The sequence below is a fragment of the Plecotus auritus genome (assembly GCF_963455305.1).
Source record: "Plecotus auritus genome assembly, chromosome: 3".
NCBI lineage: Eukaryota > Metazoa > Chordata > Mammalia > Chiroptera > Vespertilionidae > Plecotus > Plecotus auritus.
In genome coordinates, this window is record NC_137772.1 from 203998871 (window position 1) to 204026507 (window position 27637).

General features: G+C 38.7%; 2 protein-coding genes across 4 annotated transcripts; one reads left to right on the plus strand and one right to left on the minus strand.

Annotated features, from left to right (window-relative positions):
• Positions 1 to 1874: 1874 nt before the first annotated feature.
• CLEC1B (C-type lectin domain family 1 member B) lies at positions 1875 to 10107 on the minus strand. Of its 2 annotated transcripts, XM_080663104.1 has the most exons (6): positions 9938 to 10107; positions 9223 to 9321; positions 7860 to 7982; positions 7572 to 7723; positions 4531 to 4637; positions 1875 to 3031 (listed from the first exon to the last, which is right to left on the minus strand). In XM_080663104.1, exons 1-6 carry the CDS (start codon positions 9999 to 10001, stop codon positions 2887 to 2889), a joined length of 690 nt encoding a protein of 229 aa, XP_080519230.1. In that variant the 5' UTR covers positions 10002 to 10107; the 3' UTR covers positions 1875 to 2886. The 2 variants fall into 2 exon arrangements, with proteins under 2 accessions (XP_080519230.1, XP_080519231.1); XM_080663105.1 differs by lacking the exon at positions 9223 to 9321 and having other exon boundaries at positions 9938 to 10016.
• Positions 10108 to 16282: 6175 nt separating this feature from the next.
• On the plus strand, positions 16283 to 25692 carry CLEC12B (C-type lectin domain family 12 member B; the record flags this gene model as incomplete). Of its 2 annotated transcripts, none has more annotated exons than XM_080660299.1 (6): positions 16283 to 16373; positions 18562 to 18651; positions 20843 to 21061; positions 21574 to 21728; positions 21928 to 22043; positions 25542 to 25692. In XM_080660299.1, the coding sequence occupies 6 exons, from the start codon at positions 16283 to 16285 to the stop codon at positions 25690 to 25692; spliced, it is 822 nt and encodes a 273-aa protein (XP_080516425.1). The 2 variants fall into 2 exon arrangements, with proteins under 2 accessions (XP_080516425.1, XP_080516426.1); XM_080660300.1 differs by having other exon boundaries at positions 25629 to 25692.
• Positions 25693 to 27637: the final 1945 nt, after the last annotated feature.

The following is a 27637-nucleotide window of genomic DNA, read 5'->3' on the forward strand; positions in this document are numbered from 1 at the left end:
AATAAAAAATAAGAATCTCCATAAGTACAGTTTTATTGGTCACATTTGTAATTAATTACATTTTTGCTATGCACTGAGATATTAGTCTTTGAAATGTTGTTGTGCCATAGTGATGTATAAATATATAGATATACTAGAGGCCCGGTGCATGAAATTCGTGCATGGGAGGGGTTTTGTGTGTTCCTCAGCCCAGCCTACACTTCCAATCTGGGACCCTTTGAGGGATGTCCGACTGCCCATTTAGGCCCAATCCCAGGGGGCAGTCGGACATTCCTCTCACAATCCAGGACTGCTGGCTCCCAACTGTTCTCCTGTCTGCCAGCCTGATCACCCCCCCTAACCACTCCCCTGCCAGCCTTATTGATGCCTAACTGCTCCCCTGCCAGCCCGATTGCCCCTAACTGCCCTCCCCTGCTGGCCTGGTCCCCCCCAACTGTCCTCCCTTGCCAGCCTGGTCACCCCTAACTGCCCTCCCTTGTCAGCCTGGTCGCCCCCAACTGCCTCCCATGCAGGCCTGGTCAAGCCCAATTGCCCTCCCCTGCAGGCCTGGTTGCCCCCAACTGCCCTCCCCTGCTGGCTCAGTCACCCTTAATTTCCTTCCCTTGCCAGCCTGGTTGCCCCTAACTGCCCTCCCCTGCTGGCCTGCTCACCCCCAACTGCCTTCCTCTGCCAGCCTGGTCACCCCTAACTGCCTTCCCCTGCCGGCCATCTTGTGTCCACATGGGGGCAACCATCTTGTGTGTTGGAGTGACGGTCAATTTGCATATCACCTCTTTATTATTTAGGATATATATTTTCATTTAGGGGACATAAAAAATTAAAGTCCAGAGATATGATTGATTTTTAGATAGTTTTTGGAATTATTAGTTTCTATTTGGTTTCTCTAAATAAAAAGTTAAAATAGAAAAATAATGATACTAACTGGAAAATGCCAAGATCTGGAGACATTTTAAGTGGAGGCAGAATCTGAGGTATTTCTGTTATTCCTGCCTCCTGTTCATTTATGGACAGTATAATACAAGATAAAGACTTAAATATCTTTCAATGTTAGTATACAAAGCTGTAAAAGTAATACACATTTATTGAATGTTCATTACATGCTTGGTACTCTGCTTGATGCTTTATATAATCACATTAATAATCCTCACAATTACCTTATGAGTAAGGTAATAATAATAAACTAATTTTATAGACACAAAAAAGCTGGGTTTGAAAGAGACTAAATAACTTTAAAAAGCCACATAGGGATTGAGTTCTAAAGTAATATTAGTTGAAATCTATTGAAGTTGACATATCAGAATCAATTAAGGAAGCTTATTAAAAACATAGGATTGTCTCCTTAGCCTTTTAACATAACTATTTGTATTTGAACTTCTAGTGTTTTCACAAACACCTCAGTTGAGAAGTTTGAGAATCATGTTTATAAATTTCATTAGCACTAATTTAAGGAGAAAGTGTACCTTCAGGGAAGCTGTGGCAAGGAAATGCAATTTTTGCCTGTTATCCTGTTAAAGAGTGCCTCTCCACATGTCTATAAATATGTCACGAGTTACTCAGCAAAAAAACAAGCACAGAACTGTCAGGAAAAGAACTAGATAAAGTATTTTTTTTTACTTGCTGACCTGTCTCCTAGCCTATGGCCTTGATAAGAAGCATTTACGCATTTTTAAACTCTATCAGGTTTCTTGCAAACTTTATTTCCCTTCTTTGCACAGAAAATTACTGATGTTGAGTTTTACAAGAGATATATTTAGAACAGAAATTATATTTGCATAGTGTTTTACTAAATTGATGCTTTGTAATGAACTATACACAATGAGAAGTCACTATTGTTTTTCTGTTTTTTGTTTTTGTTTTGTTTTGTTTTGTTTTTTCTGTAAGGCAGAAACTATGCATGGTGCTGGGCATAGAATAGCAAACAGGAAATCCAGGTGTCTGTCTTCATGGAGTTTCTGATATAGTTAATACTCTGAAGTTTTATGCTATGTTGTAGAACTGTGAGGTATATAAGCTAGGTTTTATTCTATCCTATATAATAAAACCCTGATATGCAAATCGGCCGAATAGTGGATCAATTGGTCACTATGATGTGCACTGACCACCAGGGGGCAGACGTTCAAAGCAGGAGCTGCCCCCTGGTTGTCAGTGCACTCCCACAGGGGGAGCGCCACTCAGCTAGAATCCGGGCTTACAGCTGGTGAGCGCAGCGGCGGTGGGAGGAGCCCTTTCCGCCTCCACTGCAGGTGGGCGGTAAGGAGCGAGGGGTCCTGGACTGTGAGAACCCCTCCAGTGCACAAAATTTCGTGCACCGGGCCTCTAGCTTTATGTATGAGAAAATGGAAGTTAGAGACTGCATAATTGGCCCATGGTTGTACTTTAGATAACCACACCATCTAAATTATTCTTCTGATTCCAAGATTCATATTTTTTCCACTACTTCATGCTGTCTTTCAAACTTGGGTATTTTATATGGTTTTCAAACTTAAATATTTTGCACAGCTTAAGTCAACTAAGTCCAAACCTTTCTTGTTCCAATTGAAAATATATGTGTGTTTAGGTCTGAAGATACCGTGAATAATACAATGTTGAGATAATTAGGAATGGAAGACAAGAAGAAGGAAAATTAATAGGAAAAGCACAATTAAAAACAAAAGATCAACTCACAGACCAGCTTCTGGATGTACAAAGAAGGGACCCAGTTATCCCTTCGTATAACGAGATATATAAAGAGGGGACTACGTAGTGCTGGTAGGAAACGTAATGTTAAGGTGACTCCAAGGGGAATAAAGGAAGAAATAAGTAATTTTATGGCTAGTGATTCTTTCATCCAGATCTTTTATTATACAATCAAGCATTTGTCTGTGACAACCTGCCCATCTCTTTGCATTAAAGTAGTTTGTCCACCTTTACCATGCCTGCCTTTCTCTCACACATTAAATAATGTTTGTTCTTGCAGAAGCTAGGGTGAATTTTCCCATTATGAAAATAAGCACAATTCATATTTTCTCTTGCATTTTCAGAAAGCTCAAACCTGTGAATGAAAAAGGTAGACATGAGTTCCTTTGAAAGCCAAACAATCAGCAATAAAACTGTGTACAATTTTGTTACATACAGTGGAGATGAAATTATGGGAAAAGAAAGTTACAAACAACATTCAGATCATTGAGAGACCGCCAATCTGCTTGGGAGTATAAAGTATGTCCATTTGAATAGGTCAATAATAACTTAAAATAGAATAAGATTAAAGAACAAGTGAACAGTAGGTACAATAGTAGCCCAGAGGAAGAGATGGGTGGGAATTTGAAGTAATTGGAAAGGCTTTATCTTTTTATCTTTTATAGAAGATAATACCTTAGTTTTGTCTTGAAGGAAGGGTAGGATTTAGATGAGCTTCAGATGGAAAGTAGTTGCACAGGATGGAAATGAGCTCATGGAAAAGTAAGTAGATAAAATATCTTCGAAATAAAGGTTTATGTTATAAAATAGCAGATACAAAAAACAGCACACTATATTGTATTGCCTGTTAACTTGTTTATATTCTCTGCCACACTGCTTATGAGGACAAAAATGTAAGTTATTAATTCATTTGCTACATATCTATGGGATGCCTACTATGTGCCAAAGTTTTTTTCTGTGTCAATGATAGAGTGGTTAAGAAAGACAAGGTCCTTTCTACTGGGGAACTTGCATAATAGTTGGGAGATACTGATTTGCTGAAAGAACGGAGGGAACACCAGTTTGCTTGCAATATTGTGAATGAGACAGCAAGTTATCGGAGATCAAGGTCTATGAAAAGACTTGCTTGTAACTGAAGTATCCTTGGCTCCTACTCATAGTAAATAATAAATATTTGTAAATAAACTAATTAAAATGTAATAATCCGATTGTATAAATTTTGGTTAATGAGTTTAACTTTCAGTGGGAGAAACATTGCAGTTTTGATATATAAGATAAACAAAAGGTGTTGAGACTGAAGATTGGAAAGCTACATTAAGTAACTCAATGCAATTGGCTCCTTTGACTGGATTATTTGCAGAGAGATGGAGCCTTATGACAAGGACATCAGAACCACCTTGTGAATGATGATGAGTCTGATTCCTGGACACCCCTAGGGGGGAAGAATAGGTACATGCTACAAAAAAGTCAAAAGAATCCGTGAATAACTTTCAACCACAAAACAATAAAGATAATTTTCTTGTAAAAATACATGAAGAAAATTAGATTAAGCTAAAAAAGACATAAACTGTTCCAATAGTAAAGTGGTCAGTAGAAATGAATGAAAAAAATTATTGGGAATAGAGGTGGATTGCGACTTAGATAAAGAACAGAGGAATGGGATAATACAACAAGTAGAATTGTCTTACTATCAGTGTCCTCTTGTTAGGATTAGGGTGTAAGTTACTCAGCTTCTGCTTATATAACCCACAGTAGGGTACAGAACTACCTCCCAACTTATAAGTAACTTGTACCCAAGTGGATAGAGCTTCTCAGGAGTAAAAATTACTATATTCTGAGTGCCCAGTGACTCACATATTTTTGGAGGGAACTGAGCCATCTTCCCACTTCCAGACTTTATTGGAGTTCTGGCGGGACAGTCCTACCCAACGAATTAATCCAGTCCTGGATTTGATATAATCCTATTGCAAACACAGATAAAAATAATGGTCAGAAAACTTACACAGTTTTTTTTTTTTTCTCATCATCATTATCTTTATTTTCTTATTACAGTTTCCTGAATTCAGGTGTGTGCCAATTTTTGAAAATCTAAGCTGACCCAAATTCTTCACCATAGAATCACTTTGTTCACTAAAAAAAAAAAAAAAAAAAAAAAAAAAAAGAAAGAAAGAAAAATGCTTGAAAATTTAAAGAAAACAAACAAAAAATTTAAAAGTTCTAGTAACCACTAGCCAAACTTTGCCCCTGTTAACCTTCCTTTGAGGGTTTCCTTCATGCACGTTTGTTCCTTCAGCAGCACTCCAGCACCTGCCATGGAGGCTTATAAGCCCTGGCCCACTGTGCTGTGAGTCCCGGCACCAGGAGAGGACCCAGGCTCGCAAAACTCCATCAAACCTGCTCACCTGAGACCAGTTCTAAGCAGCTCAGTGCACAGAGCTCAGAGGGGCCCCTGGTGGCAGAACGTTCCTAGGGCTCTGGAGTGGGGCCCTAAAGACACCTAGGAGTTCACTTCACCACGAAGCAGAGGGCATGGAAGGGCAGAGGGAACAGCTCTGCAGAGCTGCAGAAGTGGAGAGGACCCACTGAGTGAAGGGAGGGCTGAGGCATTAGTGGGGGCTGGAAGGCAGGCTAGAGGGGGTGTCCTAGCTAGAGACAAGCTTGGTCGGTGATAGAAGCCACGCTCGCCAGGCCTTGAATGCCAGCCCAAGTATCTAGTCTTTCCCGAAAGGGCAATGGGAGGCCCAGAAAGTTTCATTTTTAATAAAAAGTTTCAAACAAACAAAATTAGAGGAAATAATATAATGAACACTCATCTGCCATCACCAACATTTAGTAATCGTTAACATTTTTCCATAACTCCTTCACTTCTGTTTTATTGCTGTCCCACTATGTTAAAGTAAATTACAGATATGAACAAAGTTCACTCCACAGTGTGACTTCAGTGTGACTCTAATAAACAAGGACATTTTGTTATATAGCTACAACTCAGAGTTTTGAGGACACTAAGTTAACACTAATATCATAGGTAATAATCAGTCCATATGTAATTTCCCCCAAACGCGTCTTTGTTAAAACCGGGAGGCAATCCAGGACCACAAGTTGCATGTGTGCTGTCCATCTAACTTTAACCTCTGACTCGCCCCTTCTTTTTATGACATTGACCTCTGACGGGACCGGTTGTCCTACAGAAAATTCCTCCTTCCAGATGCGTCTGTTGCTTCCTTGTGGTGTTGCTGGACTTGTTCCTCTATTCCCCGAATTTCCTGTACCCTGAAGTGAGCGTACCGGCTTCAGAGGTTCAGGGAAAGCCTTTCGGACAAGGATGCCCAATAGGTGAGGCTCCCAAGGGTGTTAAAACTAGGCAGGATGGGCAGATGGGCAGATGGGCAGCATCTGGCTTTAAGGGCACACGAATCTCCCCAGGCTCTCACTGAAAAGCTGCTTCTGATTCAGCAGGTCTGTCTGGGGAGTGAGGCCTGGCTGGGCTGCTGGCCTGAGGCCCACACTGGGGAGCTCAGGGAGGTGGGAGCCCGGGAAGGGAGAGGAAGGATGGGGAGGAGGGGACCCCTCTAAGGACCACGTGCGCTCATCCCCTACTGGTTGGCTGAGAGGTGGGCGTGGTGTCAGATCCAGGACAGTCTTCATGTCTCCAGAGACACTCCAGGAAATGGCTTGTCCCAAGGTGCCAGAGGGAGGGCCAGCGCCTCTGAAACCTCAGGGTCCCGGAGAGAGAGGGTGCTCCTCGGTAGGCCCTCTGGGGTGGTGGCCTCAGCTGCCCCCACGGGACTGTGCTCCTAAGTCTTGGCCTCGGGGCCCTGAGGGCCTGGCCGGAGGCGCTGAAGTGGGAGAGGAAGGAAGCGGGGAGCAGAAGAGGCCAAGGCTGTCGCCTCCCAGCCTCCAGAGGGGCCTGGAGTAAACAGGAAGGCCAGGCGGCTCCCCCGTGGGGGACTCCGAAGGGGGAGTCCAGAGCCCTCGTGGGCCGGAGCCTCTGAGAGCACGCAGCTTCCTTGCTGGGGCAGCAGACTCAGAGAGGTGCTCTGGCTTGTCCCAGGTCACACAGCGGGGCAGGGGACAGGGCCAGAGCCTCACCTGCCTCTGCTGCTCCTGCCCGCTTCCTGGGGTTCTGGTGCGGGGTCTGCTGCTCGTGCTGCCCACCATGGTTCAGAGGGTGCTGGGGGAGTCTCACTCTTGGGGGCCTCAGTTTCCCTTTTTATGAACTCAGAGCCCTTACAACTGACTCAAAGGTTCGAGACTCCTGACCCCGTGGGATTCTTCTGCCTGTGAGGTGGTCGTCAGGGTCCCTTAGACCTTGGGAGGGGGTTTTACCAGGAAGGCCAACATCCCCAGGAGGCAGCAAGTGCCGGACCATTCTCATGGGCCAGGCCCTCTTCTAAGCAATGGGCCTTTGAAACTTCCGTGCGCGGCCCTGGCCAGCGTGGGCTCCGTTGGTTGGGACTTTGTCCCGTGCACGGAAGGGTCATGGGTTCGATTCCCAGTCAGGGCACATGCCCAGGTTGCAGGTTCTATGCCGGGTCTCGGTGCCTACAGGAGGCAACTAACTCCACAGTTCTTTAAAGGCACAAAGACAAAGCTTCATTATAACGCCCTGGACTGCACAAAAGTTAGAGTATATGTCTATGTTAATATCAATTAATTATATTTGATGTTTAGAATTGTACCAAGTTCACTTGTTAGAGAATGTAAAGTAAAAAAAGAAAACATGTTGATATTTACTGAGCTTGATAAAGTTCTCAGATTTTCACAAACCAGAAGGCATGCGGAAAAAAAAAATTATGTGTGTGTGTGTGTGTGTGTGTGTGTTTTTAAAGTCAAGTTTTTCACTTCAGATTTTTCTCCTTATGATTTCAAAATATTTGGCATGGGAATCTCCTTACCAGAATGTTCTGGCTGGCAATCTTCAGTAGAGTGGCATTCATGTTGGTACAGTACTGCTTACTCTCTTCCCAAGTCAGGTTGTGCCTGAAGAATCCATAGCAATTACCTTCATAATGTCTCCAGTTTTTGTCACATGGGCCGTCCTTATGGCCTTAAGGAGAAATCAAGCATAGGAATCCTTTTATTTTAAGTAGGACTTACTTTCCCTCTAAATTCAATGCTTCCTCCAGATAGCATTACAGAAATATTCTAGGGTAGGAGAGATACGGTTACCAAATCATACTTACTGAGACTGTCTTTTTGTTCTGATGGTTTCATTAAATCTTGGCAGAACTGGCTTGCTAATAACTGTTGCAGAATTCCTGAGAGATTTTTATTCTCAATTTGTAGATAGCTTTGCTGCGTGACAGCTAGATGTGAAAGTTAGTTAATAATTTGTAGTAAGGATGATAAGGGATAATGCAGGGATCTTTCAACAAACTAATTTCACTAGGGTTATCAATCTAGGAAGTGTTTACTAGCTCAGTGATCTTCAAGCTTTTTCATCTCATGGCACACATAAACTAATTACTAAAACTGAGGCACACAAAATATTTTTTTGCTAATCTGACAAATAAAAAAGGCATAATTTTGATTCATTCACACTGGATGGCTATTGCTGTGTGATGTTGTCATTTTTTTCAATTTGACAATCTAAGGGAAAAGAAGTCGGTGCCCCTGACTAAGTAGTCAGGTGTTGCATGTTTTAAACATTTTTGTAGCACACCAGTTGAAAATCACTGTTTTAGAGACACCTGAATAAATGAGTGCTGAAAAGGGATCAAGGCAAAGGGGAGGGGGCATAAAGAACAAATTGAGAACTAAGAAAAAATTAAAGGGTTCTCCCAAATAATAAGCGAACTATTTGAAGGAAATAATAACAAAGAAGAAAATGCCATGATCAAATCGCATTCCCACAGCAGTTGTTTTGAAAGTTTCCTTAAATACAGATTTCTAAGCAGATTTCATGTAGGCGAATAAACTCTGTTGTTTTGTTTTCCATGTATTACCAAAATATCCATTTATTTAAAAATGCATATTAATTTATTGTATGCTAAAAGTACTGGGATATTCAGGTAAATAAAAAATGTTGAATGGAAGAGTCTAAAATAACTTATGAAAAAATAAACAGGAACACAAACAATAACTACACCTGATAATATGGCGTTGGAGGTCTTTTAGATTTATAGGAAAAATAGAGGGAATAGAATGAACAAAATCTCAGACGAGGGACAGGATTTATTTGTGAAGTGGAGAAAATTCCTTGTTGGCAGGATCTTAAGATAGGCAGGAGAGTGGAAAAAAGTTTCAAAAGAGTGTGGAAAAATATACTGAGGAGAAACTTAAGAACCAGTCTAAAATTCTTTTTTTTTTCCAGTCTAAAATTCTTGAAAATAATTTTTAACTAATAAGAAATCTAAAAGATGATTTCAATCAGGAGGGAAAGTTCAGAGTTCCCCTTTAATGAGAATATCATGGCAGCTATGGATAGAATGACTGGAGTAGTGACAAAGAGACAAGTACGGACAGTTAAGCTCAGTCAGTGGCATACACCAGGACCCTCAGGTATTGCCTTTCTCACATGCAATCATTGGATGAGTCGACACTTACACATAATCCCCAGAGCCACGAGTCCAACAACCAGCCCAATGCACAAGACCAGCAGAATCAAAGCCATTACCCGCCACAATGACGAGGAAGCAGGGTCAACTGTGGACATACAATAAAGATGTCAGGGAACAGGTGTGGGCATGGTTATGGGCAGCGACACTCCCGGCCCTGCCCTCTCCGGATTTTTTTCAGTGATGTAAACAGCATCACGGGCAGATCTTGCCATGCTCCCTTGGTGATCATTAACAGTAAGCACAAACCACCCCCACTCCTCACATCCATTCCCATTCTCAGAGCACGTCTCTCTGAGTCCAAATATAACTTACACTGTGTGTGTTTGTCTTTGTTTTGTTTTGTGGTCATCCCCATAAGTAACTGCTTTAATGAGCAAGACCTAGAGAATCAAACCCATTTGCTGACATGTTAAATAATGGGGTTTTCAAACATTCTCCCCCTTTACCCTCATGGTTTCTAGTCCCTCTGGCATTAAACTCTATAAGCGTAAAGAAGTGTTCCTTGCTTGTATCTTTTCTTGTTTGCTGCCTACATAAGTCTATCTGAATCTATGTGGATAGTATTCAAATGCTATAGGAAAATAAGGCCATTTAGGAAAATAAAACTATACATGCTATACTAGTTTAAAAAAAAAAAAGAAAACTAGAGTTGACCCGTTTATGTAATTAATTTTCAAATGGCTTGCTCTGGGCATTCTTACCTGAGGTGAGAGCTGGCTTGCGAGTTTTAATATTTAAGGTGATGTATCCATCTTCATCCTGCATGGCTTCCTTTGCACTGCAAGTGAGCTCAGGGTCCAATGACTTTGCAAAATGTAGTGTCCACTTTTATTATTTCAGTGTCTGTCAGTCTGTGATCCTCCTCTCTCTCATAAGGTGGAGCCATGAGTTGGGGATGTGTGGGTTTTTGGGTTTTTTTCTTTCCATTTTTTGTTTTGTTTTTGTTTTTTCTTTCCAGGAAGCCCTTTCATAGCTGCTTAGAGATACATGAACCTTGAACATAAAAACACAAAAATAATAATAACTTGTTGAAAGGAGTAGATAACAGCATTTGTTTCTCATTTCCTTATCTTCAACTCTAAATGGAGGGATATCCCATCATGTGTATCCTTTCAAAGAACAAAAGCTCATGCTTGATCTTAACCCTAACAGAGTCTGGATCATATTGTTAAAATAAACTACTTTCTGATGAGAATTCAGGGGCAAAACACCAGTAAATAGTCTATTCTATTGTGAGGAGAAAAAGCTATTATCACTTGATCAAATATAGGCTTAGTTAGATATTTCATGGTCTTATGTTAGAAGGAGCCATTTCTAATGATGACTTTGAATTCAACCAAATACTTGCATCTTTCTCAAATGAAATTCTTCAGAAATTCATGGACTCCACATGAGGCAGGCACCATATTTCTTAGGTTTAGGCATCAAAGGACAACATCAAATGAAGTGAATAGCGCAGAGTTAGTGACTTGATGTGTTATTACCTTTCAATAATGTTTGCACTTTCAAGTGAATTTCCAGGAATGGAAAAATCCTAATTCAATGAAATAATGTAATAGTAAGCATAGTGATGCTATACTTGAAGAGATTTTTTTTTGGAGAAGAAATGTTTTTCTAGTCCTTTATACCATAATATATTATTTATTCCACACATTTAATCTTTGTCATAACAAAATTTTAATGTTAATTATTTCTCAAAAAACAACAACACTTAGTTTGATTTAAATATATTGAAGTCTTATAATGTCTAGTATATGAGCAGTTTACTTAATCTGTCCCATTCTTTAGTCATTTTTGGAACAAGAAGTAGAATCCTAAATAATAAAAGCCCAGGGACAAAAATGGCGGAAAGACCAGAACGAACAGAGACCAGAATGACCTTGGGCCCTTGCCCCGGCTGCCCCAGCTCCCCAGCAGGGACCCCGCCCCAATCAGGAGCAGGGCCAGCCTGCAAACCACCCCCGGTTCCTCACCCCCCAGCGGGGACCCCCACCCTGATCAGGGGCATGGGTGGCCCCTCACCCCTGCTGGCCCTGCCCCCCAGCAGGGACCCCCACTCCTATCTGGGGCCCCCATCAGGGCAGGCCGGCCAGCCCCCACCCATGCATCGAGCCTCTATCTTATATAATAAAAAGGGTAATATACAAATTGACCCTAACGGCGGATTGACCAGAACAACCACTCAACCAGTCACTATGATGCACACTGACCACCTCTTGATCCTTTTCCCCAGCTGGCAGGCTCCAATCGCCTGATGGCGAATGGGAAACCAGGGTGGGTGGTGGTGGGGGGGCCGGCTACATGTAGCCGGGGAAGATGGCCCTGATTGCAGGCTAGGCCTAGGGACTGTACCCGTGCACGAATTCCATGCGAGGGGCCTCTAGTTAATAAATAAAAAAGTACAAAATTGCCTGTCTGCTCGCACTGATGATACAGATAAGTGAGGCTGCTGCTGCCTTCATGTGACATCCAGATATCCCACACATTTAACTTTATGAAATGGATTTTTAATTGTCCTTTCAGCTTAATTGAAAGTGTTTATAAGAACAACCATAGAAAGCTAGCTGCTGTGCTTACTAGAAAAGTATTGGTGAGAGTGCTATCTACTTGTCACTCAGGTAGTTCTTATATATTTTTGTTAAAACTTCGGGGCCAGATAAGCTACTCTTCTTCTGAAACTATTAGGCATTTGTCTTCTTAATTACCTTATTTCTACCCTTTCTTCAGTTAATAGTGTTAGACTTTACTATTCAATATAGTAATTACATAGGATCTCATGGCAGATATTTTGTTTATTCATTTTCTGATTAGCACATCTTATATACATATATTTTTCTTCCTGTTATCTCCTTCACTCTGAATTCTTTGTTGATTCACATAAAATAATCTTTTATTTTAAAATTTTTTTCCATACACACCTCAAACTATTTTGAGAAAGGGTGTAAAGAATAAATAAAACAAGCATGAAAGGCATTACTGATTTAAAAAACTAAAACTTAGCATGATTTGAGTATTTTCACCAAAAAACAATCCTTAATAAAATATCCCACTTTAAATAAAAGTCAAATTCAATAATGTTCTAAAAATTAAGTAATCAAATTTTTAGAATTCCCAGACCCATATTTGTCACTGAGTTTCTTATCTCAGCTATAATATTCAGTGATTCCCAATCATAAGCAGGGTAACTTCGCATCATTATTCTACCATTTATCTACTTCTGTTTCTGTTTGAGTAACTTATTTCAGCCAGAGTGGACTCTTCACTCTTCCTAGCATTGATCTCCCCAATCTGCCACCACAGTCTGAGAATATTTAACTTTCCCTCTCTTCTATTGCCCACATCTACTCACTTACCAAGTCATGGGGTTTTCTTCTCATCTATCTCCTCTCTTTTTCAGTTTTTTTTCTGACACTGCCTTACTTTAGTGTTGTTTTTTTCCCCTAAAATATACAAAAACACTAAAAAATAAATTGTGCCCAAGTGACAGAAAGAAGAGTGTGGAGTTATGGTTCAAATGACATCTTTTCAATAAAGCATGACTCCGCTCCCTTAATCACCATGTAGGTAACTTCTGAAAATTTACAGTTAAATTAAATCAAATATGTAAATGATGATGGATGGACATTTGGAAGCACTTATAATTCTTGTAAACATTTTCTTGTTCAATTAATAGACACTTTAATAAGGTATGAAACATAACAGTTAGCTTGCTTTGTCAGGGTTACTATATCCTCTAGGTCTTGGCTAATTGGCTTAATTATAAAAATATTCTTTTTATTCCTTTTGTAAACCACCAGGAATATGTTGGTCTTGAGTTTGATCCATGAGTCCTTAAAACTGTACATTTAACACCATAAGTAGGTAAAGCTGAACTAGGGTAACAGTAAGCCTCAGAGAATATTTATTTGCTATATCTTAGCTTCTGGGTTGTAATTCATATTGTTTTTTAGAACTTCAATTACTCTAGCCACAGACTAAGGGTCTTATATTTAGATTTATGTTTCATTAAAATATATTTGCCTTTATTTTTATTCCCCAAGTATGGCTTTGCGGTGTTAAGTATATGCTAGTTGAGTATAGAGACTCTCAGGGTCAAAGGAACTCCTGATAATATTTAGTCTTAATTCTGCTTTCTTGCTATACATATCCTATAAATACAAGCTGAGTTACTCAGCAACAGTTAATCAGAGAACTGCAGGAAAAACAAGTAGATATAATAACTTCCCCTCCCCTTTTCCAAAATCCAGAGGCTTTGCTAGATATCTCTTAATCACACTACAAGGCATGTTATTGCCATATTTTATTTTTTTGCATATTTTATTATTCCCTCTTTTCATAGCTTGGGAAACTGGAAAAAAAAACACCACCCTGAAAAAATAGTTCTTTAGTCCAAACAGCCTTATGAGTTTGAATTTGGAATAAAAACCTTTATTTGTTTAATATTTTAGAGATTAAGAGGCACTTATACATAAATTATCTCTTTTAGTTTAAAGCAAATATTTAAGTGATGTTCATTTTGTTTCAAACACTGACATTGGTGAATATTCATGGAGAAAGTCATGGTAATAGTCCTTATGGAGCATAAAATCTTAGATTTTTGCTACCTAAACTTTATTTTTCAGAATTTAGAACAACTTCCCTCATCACACCACACACCAGCCCACATTCTTGTCCCTACAGAAAAGCTTCACTCCTTTCTGTAGTACTTATAACTATCTGACATACAGAGTCTCCCTAGATATTTAAATTTTTGTAATTATCCCCTCAAGAGTGTATTCCATTACTCTAAAATAGTGACTGACATACAGCAATCATCCAATAGAAATGGTGAATGAAAGAATGAATACATACATACATACATGTACAATGGACATTTTCATTGTACATGTAAAAAGAGAAATTTAAGGAATATTGGGACTTTTCTATTTTTACACTTCTTATAAAAAGTAGTGCCAGCTACCTCCACATTCTTTCCACTACAGTATGATGTATTTTAAATTTAGTCCAGACTCCATTATCTATGCTGATAGGAGAAGAATGAGTACAAGACACTAGGATCACAATGACAAGTTGTAGATGCAATAAGAAAGGAAATTAGTGGAATGCATAACATTGTGGATAAGACTGATCAATATATAATGATGGTTAGTAGATATGTAAAAGAAAAAGACAAAATGAAAATAATTTGACTACTATGAATGTTATAACAGTGTCTCTAAACTGAAAAATATAAAGAAACTGAGCATTTTACAGTTGTTGATATATTTTTATGGTCTTTTAAATGTGTATAACCTTTAAGCTAATCCTTCAGTGCTTTTATTGGTAATATTCTATTCCCTTTCAGTTTTCTGCATTAAAATTGTTGGTTCAACTTTTACTTATTAACCTCCTACACAAATTAAATACTGTTTATTTTTTAATTTTGAAAAAGCTAAGATTTCCTGTTATGAAATCCTGTTGATCTAGGATTTGAATCAATCAGTCTGTCTTCATAGTCCTTTATTTTAATCAGGATATTGTATTATCCTTATTGGATGAATATACATTTCAAAATAAATTCCATCCTATACTCATCCTCTGGCTCCTCCTTGTGGCCAGTTTTTTTTGCTTTTTGCTTTTATCTTTGCTTTCTTTATGTCTTCGATGCCTCCAAATTGAATTTTTGCTTTTCTTCATCCCTTCTTGTAAATATTTTTTGAAGATGAATTTTAAAAATCAGTTATGTTGAATGCTGCTTGTGGGCTAAGAAGAATCCTCAGAAATAGCCTTTGGATGTGTTATTGTGGAGGTTAATGGTGACTTGGAAAAAAAGCATTTTTATAGAAAGTGAGGGGTAAAGACTGATTAGTGTGAATTCAGGAAAGGTAGGAAGAAGTAGCAGGAATAGACAGCTTTTGGACACTTTTATTGTTAAGAAAATTAGAGAAATGAGGTGATAGTGTGTAGAGTGTGTGAGGGGGATGAACAAGAGATTTTCAGCTTATTTTTAAAATAAAAGATATCAGATATTTGTAAGTTAAGATGAGTCAACCAGCAGAAAAACATAATGATCCCAGAGACAGAAAATTATAAGTTAAAAACCTTTGAGTAGGTAGATGGAATGGACTTCAATATATAGATGGAGTTGAACATAGATAAGAGTTTGTACAATTTAACCATGAAAAATGGTTGAAAATGACATTACCATGCATACAGATGTAAATGTTTTTGTATATTTAGTCGGTGAAACAGAGAAAATGCTCTTCTGATTGTTTTTATTTTTCAAGATAATCTTCTTCTGAATATTAGTTGCTTTTTGCAGGAAGATTATCCCATAAGAAGTTAGCCATGCCAGAAAGGAACTCCATTCACATCAGTTTTAATAGCTATCCATTTCTTCTCCATGCCCATTGCCAACTCCCTCTCTCTCTCTCTCTCTCTCTCTCTCTCTCTCTCTCTCTCTCTCTCTCTCCCTTTCCTACACACACACACACACACACACACACACACACACACACACACACACACACTTGAATTTCTTAAAACATCAGCCAGGTGTGGGGGGTATTTAACTATACAGCTCTCAGTACATGTGACCACACACTCCATCCTGTTTTAGTATGTGTATCTGCTTGATATCTAATATAGGTGAATATAAACCACATCCAATGTGTCCATGCAGAATTAGCTTACCTTACCTTTAACACATGCAAAGAGGACAACCTGACCCTTTCTTGAAACCTTGAGAATCATAGCATTTCCTGCATAAAACCACCACTCCTGCACTGATTCCAAGCACCACTTCTTTGCTTCCTAGTATGAACAATAATGAAAGAGCAGTTTGGATTCTACAATATACTGATTTCTAAGGAGACTATTTGACTTCACTCACATTCTCTGCAGAAAAACAGAGTATCATTCTGTCCTTACATAGATTGCAGTGGGATGTGTCTTAGGCCAGTTGAGTGTCTGTATAAAAGCTCCAAGCCTTGGAAAGAACATCTTGTTTCAGGCCTGAAGACACTGAAACATTAATTACACAATTTACAGTAGTGCTTTCTTCTACAATGTCTGAAGAAGTGACCTATGCGACACTTTCATTTCAGGATTCCATTGGAGCAGGAAATAACCAGAATAGAAATAACCTAAGGAAAAAAGGTAAGGATTCAGGGAAAGTGAGACTTGACCTTGGGGGATGGACAGGTGTTCAATGCTTTGAGGTACTGACTTTGATACCTAAGCTAAAGAGAAGGGTGCTGTGAAAGCTTCGAAACAGAGACAAAGTTGTGGAATATATTAGTAGAATAAGTGTTTCCGATATTGAGGAAAAAATGGTGTGTTATCACTATGCTTCATGAAGCCATGCTTTATAGTAAAAATGTTGATTAGACATGCCAGAGATTGAGGACTAAAAGGTTATTTTTTATAAATGTAGTCCTTTTATAAATATAGTCCCTGTGAGAGATGCCAGAGGAATCTTTCAGAAGGCAGATTGGAAGCTTCTAAAACATAGGAGGTAGAGGAAATTTTTCTTTTCAAATGTATAAAAAACTGAACAGGGTAATTGGAGAATGGGTGAGTCAGAAATACATGATAGTTTCAGTTTTATAGTATTTTAAGAAATTAAGAAATTGGAATTCCCAGAATAATTAGTAGTGTTGAATATATGACAACAGTATTTTTAAAAGTATATTACTTGTTGTGCATCACATCTTTATTAAAATATAGTTGTGAAGTAAATGAAGTAATATTAGTACTTTTGACAATGTGTTGAGAAAACTGAAGCTGAAAAAAATTAAATGATTTAACCAAGTTCATGTGGTGAAGTCCAGACTCAGTTCTAGCCTTTTACTCATCCCCTTACATCCAACTGAAAGAAAGAGTGGTCTTTGTGGTCAAAAATCCAATTTAATGTATCAGACTATATCCCTCACTTTCAAAAAGCCATTGACAGTTCAGGTTGTTGTCCTGAATCATCATCTAAAATATATAAACTATGTTCTTTTCTTTAGAGTTATTTTTTTAATTTAAGTGTGTGTGTGTTTGTGTGTGTGTGTGTGTGTGGTTTGAGAGAGGGTGATATAAAAAAAGAAGATGGGAATAGACTTTGCATTTGTCTAATAAAGATGGTTATACATTATTTTTTAGGAAAGTTTAATTCTAATCCTTGAGAAAGAGGGAGTAGTGGATATTTATAATAATAAAAACATAATATGCTAATTAGACCAGACAGCCAAACAACCTTCCGGACATCCTTCTGGATGACCTTCTGGACAAAGCCAGGGCGAAGGTTGAGGCAAGCTGTCGAAGCTGTGAGGGCTGAGCCCTTTGCACGAATTTTCATGCATTGGGCCTCTAGTATTTTATGTAATAGTGCACCTGGAGATTACATTTATCATTCTCAAATATTGGGCTAGATTGCCATTAGATCCTGAATTGAGGAATAGGAAAGTGAAGTAAGAGAACCATTTGTGACATATACAGGGTGGGGCAAAAGCATGTTTACAGTTGTGAGTACATGAAACACAAAGTTTATTCCTGTATTATTATTTACTATTGTATTATTTTTCATACAAACTATTTTAAGCCTATTTTTGCCCCACCTTGTATATGGAATGTCAAATTTTATAGAATTATTCACTGGCTTTCTGGTCTTTTCTGTGGTTTGTACGTTAGATTGTACATTCATTCCTTCTTTTATTCAGTATCCATTCATTATCTAACAGGTGATAAATAAAATGGGTAATAGATGATAATAAAACCCATAATAACACTTGTTTTGTGGAGGTTTGTAATTTTAAAAACTTGGGATCTCTTCTATTGTTAGGGTAATCCAGAAAACCACTTTCTACAACATCTTATTCATGAATTCAATAAACTCTAAGAAATGATGAAAACAAAAACCTAATGCTTAGAAGACACTCATAAAGAAAGGAGAAGGGCCCTAGCCAGTTTGGCTCAGTGGATAGAACATTGGCCTGCGGACTGAAGGGTCCCAGGTTCGATTCCGGTCAAGGGCATGTACCTTGGGTGAGGGCACATCCCTGGTAGGGGGTGTGCAGGAGGCAGCTGATCGATGTTTCTAACTCTCTATCCCTCTCCCTTCCTCTCTGTAAAAAATCAATAAAATATATTTTTTTAAATAAAAGGAGAAGGGAAAAGGAAGAAAGAAAGGGAGGAGCACTGGTGGTGGGCCTTACAGCACATTGTTTTAGGTGTTTTCTAGATAGGGGCATTAAAGAAGCTTAGGAAGCTTCCTCAGTGGGAAAAATAAACAGCCACATGCAACTCCTACAAGGGAGTTCTGCTGGTTCATTCCTCTGTTGGCTTTCTTCGTTGTTTCCAGGTCTATCCCACACATGGCGTTGGGCAGCCCTGAGTCTGCTGACCCTTTGTCTGTTGCTGCTGATTGGGCTTGTGACCTTGGGGATTATGTGTAAGTATACTTGCATCAAACCCCAGAAAGATGATTAGGAAACACAATTGTAAACTATGTGAATTCAGGTTTGATATATGATAAGTACTACATCATAAAAAAATCCAATACTTTCTGCTACTTTCTATCTCTCTCATCTCCCTGTATCCAAGGTAAACCAACGAGGAAAATATTATTATGAGGATTTTTCCTTAAGTCCATTGCTTTCTCTTGATAAGCTAGACTGGACTATGAAGCCAACTTTTATTTTTCCAGTTATTGGTTGGAATAAGGAGTCTCTTTTCTGCATAGACACACATCCACTTATTATTCCAATGGTGAGAAACAGAAAGCCAAGGAAGGGGGGTTTGAGAAAAGCATACCATTTTATTTACCCCTAAGATTTTGTACAAGACTGGCTTAATCTGCTCACGTAAGACCTTTCTAGAGTAGAGAAACTTCTAGCAGCAGAAACAGCCTGACTACTATAAATGAAAAAAAGATACAAACGAGGAGGAAGAGTTGCCTGATATTCCTTAGCCAGTAGATAGAAAGTTGAACCAGCCGGGCAGGCGTGGCTCAGTGATTGAGCGTTGACCTATGAACTAGGAAGTCACTGTTGGAATCCGGGTCAGGGCACATACCCAGGTTGATCCCCAGTGTGGGGCATGCAGGAGCCTGTTGATCAATGGTTCTCTCTCATTATTGATGTTTCTATCTCTCCCTCGCTCTCCCTTCCTCTCTGAAATCAATACAAATATATTTTAAAAATAAAGAAAAAAAGAAAGTTGAACCACCTCCAACAATGGAAGCTCCACTTCCAAGCACAGTAGTGAAAAGAGTATTATTTTTAGTCTGACCCATCATTTGGGCAGTCAGGGCTATTCAGGGTAGGGAATCCGGAACTAACAAGCACAAAAACATCCTGAGAATACACACTTTGTAGGATTTTAAGTATGTGATGTACAGAGTAGAGTAGTGAGTGAGCACAGTATTCAATTTCAGGGGATTTGCAGTCAAGGAAGTTTATTTGCTAAGTGATACCAACATTTCCTTTGATACTTTCATTTCTTTTTATATATGTAAAATCTCATGGATAATTAGGATTCAGACATACCTATTTGGACATACAAATAGAAGCTAATGATGTAACTTGCTCTTTTGAAAAGAAGTATTATGTTCTAGCAGTAGTAACAACGATTCAGCAGCCAATCATTATGAAGCTTAGTAGTCAGTCTTCTGCAATGATGTATGCTTTATTTTTAAATTATTAACATTATTGCAGGTGTTCCCTTTAACCCCCCTTAGCCCACCTAACAATGATGTATGTTTTAAAAAAATTAAGATGCACCCTTCCTGGTTTGGCTCAGTGGATAGAGCATCGGCCTACGGACTGAAGGGTCTTGGTTTTGATTCCGTCAAGGACACATGCCCGGGTTGGGGTTTCAGGCTCAATTCCCAGTGGGGGGGCATGCAGGAGGCAGCCAGTCAATGATTCTCTCTCATCATTGATGTTTCTATCTCTCTCTCCCTCTCCCTTCCTTTCTGAAATCAATAAAAATATATTTAAAAAATAAAATAATAAAATAAAAGAAGGAGATGTAATATGTATTCATTGGTTCTCCATAGAAGGAAGAGTTTTTCTCAATTAAAGTGCAGTGCTTTGAGTGCATTGGTTCTTAAATTTATCCTGCTGGTGAGTAATCTAAAGTGCTTATTAAAAATGATTATTTTTACGAATGTAGGATCAGAAGTGTGGCATTAAAATCTGCCTTTAAAAAAAAATACACACACAAACAAATACCCCAAGTGATTCTGACACAAGCTGTCTGCAGACCGTACTTTGAGATAGCCATTTCCCCAAAGGATTCTGTTTCTATTAAAACAATTATGTGAACTAACTCCAAACAGAAAAAGACAAAATTTCCAACAAGTGTATGGCAAAATGGCACTGCCTCAGATGAAATGTCAGAGTTATATAATCAGCAATTCACTATTTTAATATAAGCACAAAATAATTAAATATACATAACGTTATAAGAATGAGCTTTAAACAGTTTTAAATAGAAAGGCTTCTTCCAGATACCTCCATTATTAGGAGTTACTAATAAATTTTAAACAATGTAAGAAATATTTCTGTGTTAAGAGAATTATCCATGGCTAACGTGAGAATGGGAGGCTGTATGAACTTATTTACTATTATGTCTTGGAGTTTTGCAGACCTCTAATGAAATGAACTCAGATTCAGAGAATTTGAGTCAACTTCAAAAAACCGTCCACCACCAGCAAGATAACTTATCCCAGCAGCTGAGCAACTACAGGAACTTTCCCACGGAGGAGGAATTGCTCAAATCACAGATCTCCAATCTATTGAAGAAGCAGGGACAAATGGCCATCAAACTCTGTCAAGAGCTAGTCATTCACACTTCAGGTAATCAGGGTCTGATGACCTGTCAGATCGAATCTGTTGTCCCAGTTTAGGTTAATTATGTGCATCACCTCTGGGAATATGAGAGAGTCATGCTGTCCAAAGACCACTAATGATGTCACACTGATTTTACAGAAGACAAGGGAAGATATAAAAGTATTTAATATTTTTGAAACAGAGGCAAATTTGGGGAAGCATGGTGGACTTATGTCAATTTGGATACTTCAGCCCCTCACTTTATGATCTATTTTTAGGGGATCCGGGTGGTATAAGAAGTTAAAAGTAGAACTGATCTTTCTAAGGCCAGAAGACTGAGCCCTGCAGAGATCATTTTAATCACCGTTGCCCCAACCCATAACTGGGGTAATTTCACTTCCAAAGGCTCCTACAACAATATGTTTTCAGGGTGCTGGTCTCAAACCCTATTATCAAATTAAGTACCTTAGTTTCCAAAACCTTCCCCAGTCACTCCAAAGTTGTTTAGTTTGTACTTTTAGATATAATTTCCTTTTCAGACCACAAATGCAATCCTTGTCCTAAGATGTGGCAATGGCACCAAAACAGCTGCTATTATTTTGCAACAAATGAAGAGAAAACTTGGAGTAACAGTAGAAAAAACTGCATGGACAGGAACTCCACCTTGGTGAAGATAGACAGCTTAGAAGAAAAGGTCAGAATCTCCTTTCCTGGTTATAGAAATTGTCCATGTAATGTGAAGCAAATAAATAGAATTTCTGATCCATGCAGTAGGAATTCAGTACATTTTGAAGGAGAATTAACAAATGGTTTTAATGTATGTTCCCATCTATCTTACTTGTGCAACTGGAAATGTGGTTCTCACATAAGATTTTTCCTTTTCTCTTTCTTAGCATTTTCTGAAGTCACAACCATTAACCAAGTTTTCTTTCTTCTGGTTGGGATTATCATGGGATCCATTGGGCAGAAGTTGGCTATGGGAAGATGGTTCTAGCCCCTCTCCATCCTTGTAAGTCTCTATTTGGAAAAAAACCAAGCTAATAACACTAAGAAATGGGATATTAACAAAATTATCTGATTTTCATTTCCATAATAATTAGTGATGTTGAACATCTTTTTATTTGCCTGTTGGCCCTCTCTCTGTAGTTCTTTCTTGGAGAAATGGCTAATCAGATTCTCTGCTTATTTTTTAATTTTGGTGGTGAGCATGCTATAGTATATATGGATATCAAATTACAATAGTGTACATCTGAAACATATGTTATTAATTAATCTATCTCAATAAAAAGTTAATTTTAAGAATTATAAATCGAGATACAAGAAAGAGTACAACCTACAAAGAAAATAGAGTTTCAGTAACAAGTACTGATGCCCTGGCCAGTTTTGCTCAGTGGTTAGAGTGTCAGCCCACCGACCAAAAGGTCTTGGGTTCAATTCCTGATCACGGACACCTTCCTCAGTTTCAGGCTTGATCCTAGGCCCCCAGGTTGGGGTGCATGCTAGAGGCAACCAATCAATGTGTCTCTCTCACACAGATGTCTCTCTCTCTCTCTCTTTCTCTCTCTCTTTTCCCCTCTACTCTCTCTAAAAATCAATGGAAAAAATATCCTCTGGTGAGGATTTAAAAAAAAAATACTGAAAGGAGGAGTACCTTCCTTTGTGTGTGTGACAAACTCTGTCAAGACATTGAATCTCATCTATTAGTTTAAATTTCTTTAACAAACATAAATCATACTTACTATGTTCAAAATACTTTATAAATATTAGCCCGATGATTAAAACACTATTATAGTCCCATTTTATAGGTGAAAAAATTGTCATAGAGAGATTAAATAATTTGCCCATGGTCACTCAGCTTGTAAGAAGCAAAATCAGGACAAATCTTGTGATCATGAGTTCAGCCTCTCAGCTACCTTGGCTCTCCAGTACTTAAAATTCAGAAGAATAATTTATACTAATGAAAGGGTAATATGCTAATTAGACAGGGTGGACCGGACATCTTCTGGACATCCAACTTCCTTCCAGACAAAGCCACAGTGGCGGGGGCCGAGGCAGAGGTTGTTAGAGGTGATCAGCTGGCAGGGGAACAAGCAGTTAGGGATGCGATCAGGCCAGCAGGGGGGCAGTTAGGGGGCGATCAGGCCGGCAGGCAGAGGCAGTTAGGGGCGATCAGGCAGGCAGGCAGGCAGAGGTGTTTAGGAGCGATCAGGCAGGCAGGCAGGTTAGTGGTTAGGAGCCAGCAGTCCCGGATTGTGAGAGGGATGTCCCAGATTGGAGACGGTGCAGGCTGGGTTGAGGGACACCCCCCATGCATGAATTTCATGTACTGGGCCTCTAGTATTTTCTATAAGAACATACATTAACACACATTTAAATTTAACAATTGTTAGCTATTCCCTAACAAAAAGTAAGTCTACATTGGTTGATTAGTTTAACAATGGGGACTTGCAATTAAATTATATAGCAAATATTTTCATGAATTAACATGAGCCACTTTACGGTTTTGATAAAAATATTTAAAGTATTTATAGACTATATAGCATTTTGAAAAAAGGATTTTTGGCAACTATTAAAAGATATGAAAAAATAGGTTAACTTAAAAATATGTCAAGGGGCACATAGTTTTACAAAATTCTTTTAGCGGACTGACTACAAAACCAAATATTTTGAGAAACACCTCTCATCACAACTATATTCAAATGATACAATCATATTTGTATTTTTAATATAACACATGGCATTTGTATATTAGATGAAATTTAAAAGCAGTGGCATCTCTCTGGGCATAGCAGGTTTTTTCACCTCCCTACCCTTATCAAATTATTAATCTATTTAACTCCTATTTCACTCTTTAATAATGCATGTTGTCAAAGTTTCCTTAAATTGAATTATAATTGCCCATTTTCTGTCAAAGATACTGTGCTTCAGGTGTGACTCACGGACTTCCTTTTATAACAAACAATATGTTTACACTTTTCTCCCTGGTTACACTTTATCTTCATTCATTTCCTCAAGTTTTGTCCTGGACTTTTCTACCAACACCAATCTTCCCACCCTCTAATCACCACTACTTACATTAAATTGACTAATCTGGGTTCACACAGATAATAATGGGGAAAAGCACACGCAAAGTAATAAACACACACAAAAAAAATGACAGTTGCTCTGCCAATGGAGCAATATTAGGCATGAAATTATTACAAATTAATCTGAGAGACTGACGCTAGACTGAGGTTTCACAGGCATACCATGACACCGTGCAAGTTCAGTTGTTTCCATTTTGGAATTTAAGAAGATATGCTCCTCTTCCCAAAAGAGTTTTAACCTTTCATGCCCCCCCCCCATTTACACCTAATTGAAGTATGGAGGAGGGGGCCCCCCCAGCAAGTTTCAGAGCCTGGGAACACTGGTTCCCTGAGATTGAGCTGTTCGATAAACCAGCGCGGCACACTCAGCATAGTGAGATTGAACTTCAGGATCACACGGCCATTTCCTACTGAGGAAAGGCCAGTCTGAGCAAACGCACATACTAGGAATAAAATTTAGTAAGTTCAAGAAGCAAGAAAAGAACATTGCAGCGTAAGGCAGATCATTTGGCAGGTGTTTGGCCGGGGCGGGGGGGAGGGGGGGAGGCAGCGGGCAGAATTGGGGCACACAGAAAATTTAAATCAGATGAGTATAATTTTCTAATGACATTATTTAAGTTGTCACCAAATCCTTGACAGAGGAACTGGGGACTGATACTAGGGCCACATTCATTTCTCTCTTAACTTTGTCTTATTCTCTTCACCCTCCACATATATATATATATAAATATATAAAAATTATACTTGTGCATAGTAAAATGTAACAACCTTATACACAGAAAGTGATTTCATTTCTTTGTTTTTCTTCATAAAGTTCCAAACTAAAGAAAATCTAGTACTTCTAATGTAATCTGCACTAGAGGCCTGGTGCACAGATTCGTGCACATTGAAAGGAAATTAATTAGAAGGTGGCCGGTGGGGTGGGACTGGGTGAGGTCTGCGGAGTGAGCAGGGTCCCTCCGGCAGGTGGGGTCCATCGGCCTGGCCTGCAGGGATTGGGCCGAAATGGGCAGTCCAACTTCCCCTGAGGGGTCCTAGAGTGCGAGAGGGCACTCTGCAAAGCTGCTGTTGCTCAGCAGCTCTTGTGTTGAGCGTCTGCCCCCTGGTGGTCAGTGCACTCGCTTAGCCTTTAAATATATAGATTGGGTAGTTTCATTTTAATGGGGGGAATACAAATTCTCAACCCAGAATTTAAGCATCCTTCTTAAACAATCCCACATGTAAGTATAATTAACTTGAAATGAAGAACTCACGTCTGCCAGCTTCAGGAATCTTGTGTTGTGGAAGCATAAGTCTCTCAACATTCAGGTATATGATATTTAGTAATGGAGAAGATTGAACTGTGATCAAATTTAAAATATTTTATGTATAACTTAATTTTTAAAAATATATAATTAATTTTGAATTGATTAATTTTTCAGGTTTAATACTAAAGAATATGCCCAGATCAATGGATCCCAAGGATGTGCCTATTTTCAAGAAGGAAATACTTATACTTCCCGCTGCAGTGCTGAAATTTCTTGGATTTGTGAGAAGACAGCTGCGTTAGTGAAGATTGAAGACTTAGATTAATAGGCTTCTTCCAAATTCACTACAAAGTAAGGGACTTGTGGTTAAGTTCATGTGAGGAAGGAGACAGCTACTGTACCAGAACCAAAAACATATTAAAACGTGACTATGTATTGAATCTATCAGGCAAATAAACTTGCTTAACAGAACATTCTCCACCTCATTGTCTGATGCCTTCTGATCTGATGTTCTGGTTATTGCTGGAGTCCTAGGGGGATTAGCTGTTCTGGGGCCCTATTGTTCTGTCGCAAAACCCTTTTACTGACTTTCCTCTGTCAAATAAAGGCCTCTTTCCTAGCTTTGCTGTTACATACCCACAAGTGCACTGGGGTGCTATGTGAGGACTGAACAGTTAGAACTGACACAGGCCATCGCCCTGGAGCAAGGTCCAGGAGATCTTGCTGTGAAAGTTGCTGCATCGTGTAGAAGGTGAGGGATCCCCAAGCAGGGATTCTAGTTTCTGAGCAGCTGCACTATATCAAATGATTTGGAAATATCTTAGCAAACAGAGTGCCTGTACCACTGTGTACAGGTACGCATCAGCCTGCAAGTACCAAGTAACTCGCCCTCCTCCATTTCCCTATGAAAATACACTCTTAATAATCTTTAAAATTTAGATCATTTGTAATCTAGGTGAAGTAGCACATCATTTAGCATTTATATCCCCATTTATTTAAATTAGTAATGTTGAGGTTATTCATGTGGTAATCTGGGAATTATTATTCAAAGTTTATTCTCTTATAGTTGAGATTTTATTTCATTGAGAAAAGTTCTAAGAAATTGAAGAGACTAAGCTATTAGAATTATTAATCTTTATTTTTCAGAATTTTCCTCTGACATAGTTTGCCAGTTTCCTTGCACGATAAACATTGGAAATTTAGAGGTCAAGAGTTTTTCTGGGACAAAATTGCTGATTTGAGGATATCAATGAAAAATATGGTTCTTATGTTCTCATATCATTGCACAGCTATGTATAAGCTAAAAAAAAATGGTAAACTAATTTGTGATACTGATTTTGCTAGAACAAAAATATAGAATTTACTGGAAAAACTGATATGATCCAAGTTCAAAGCTAGTTGCATTTCAGAATACATTGACCATTTTTTTGAAAGAATATCTTCATACATACCATCTAGTAACCTATTATTCTCTAAAGATTTAAAATTGTGAGCTAATCAGCATTTTATATCTGTACCAACAGACAGTCGAATAAAGGAATTAAAGTCTAATGTGAAAATTTAGCGAGAATTTCAAATAAAACCTATTTAAGCACAACTTATTAGAGATCATTATTTCATCATTGCTCAAGTGAACAGGCTTTACCAATTTTCACACAGGACTGCAATACAAGTTACATGTACATGGATTGAAAAACAACTTTGTTTCATTACTCTTTAGTAGCTACTGTCAATGTCATTCTTACAAAGATAATTTTATTTTCAAAGCTAAGACTGTGCCCTTGACTCCCACACATTTGGGTTTTTCTTGCTTCCCACAGTAAACATAATTTCTTCTTTTATTCCTCAACTTCTAACCATTGAAATATCTGCTGTGAATAATTAAAATACCTGTGTTGGTTATTTTTGTTCCTATAAAGAAGTTACAAATGGCTGGGGGGGGGGTGTCAATTGGGGAAAAAGAAGACATATGTAAAACTTCAGACAATAATAATAAAAAAGAAGTTACAGGTCCTTCCCTCCCCACCTCTCTCCCCAGCCCCCCAGATTTCTTGTATCTTTTAATTCTTATCTCATGTGCACTCTGACGTTCACATTCAATAGAAAAGAACATTTATGTTTCTGACCTTAGAGTGGCTCTGGAATTTGATCAGACCTTATTGCTCATAGACTTCTTCTGCTGCCCTGCCATTGTCATCCTATCCCTGGAAGCCCCTCTACAGGGAATGGGTAAATCCAAAGCTCTTGTTGGGGAACCGCTTATGTCACAA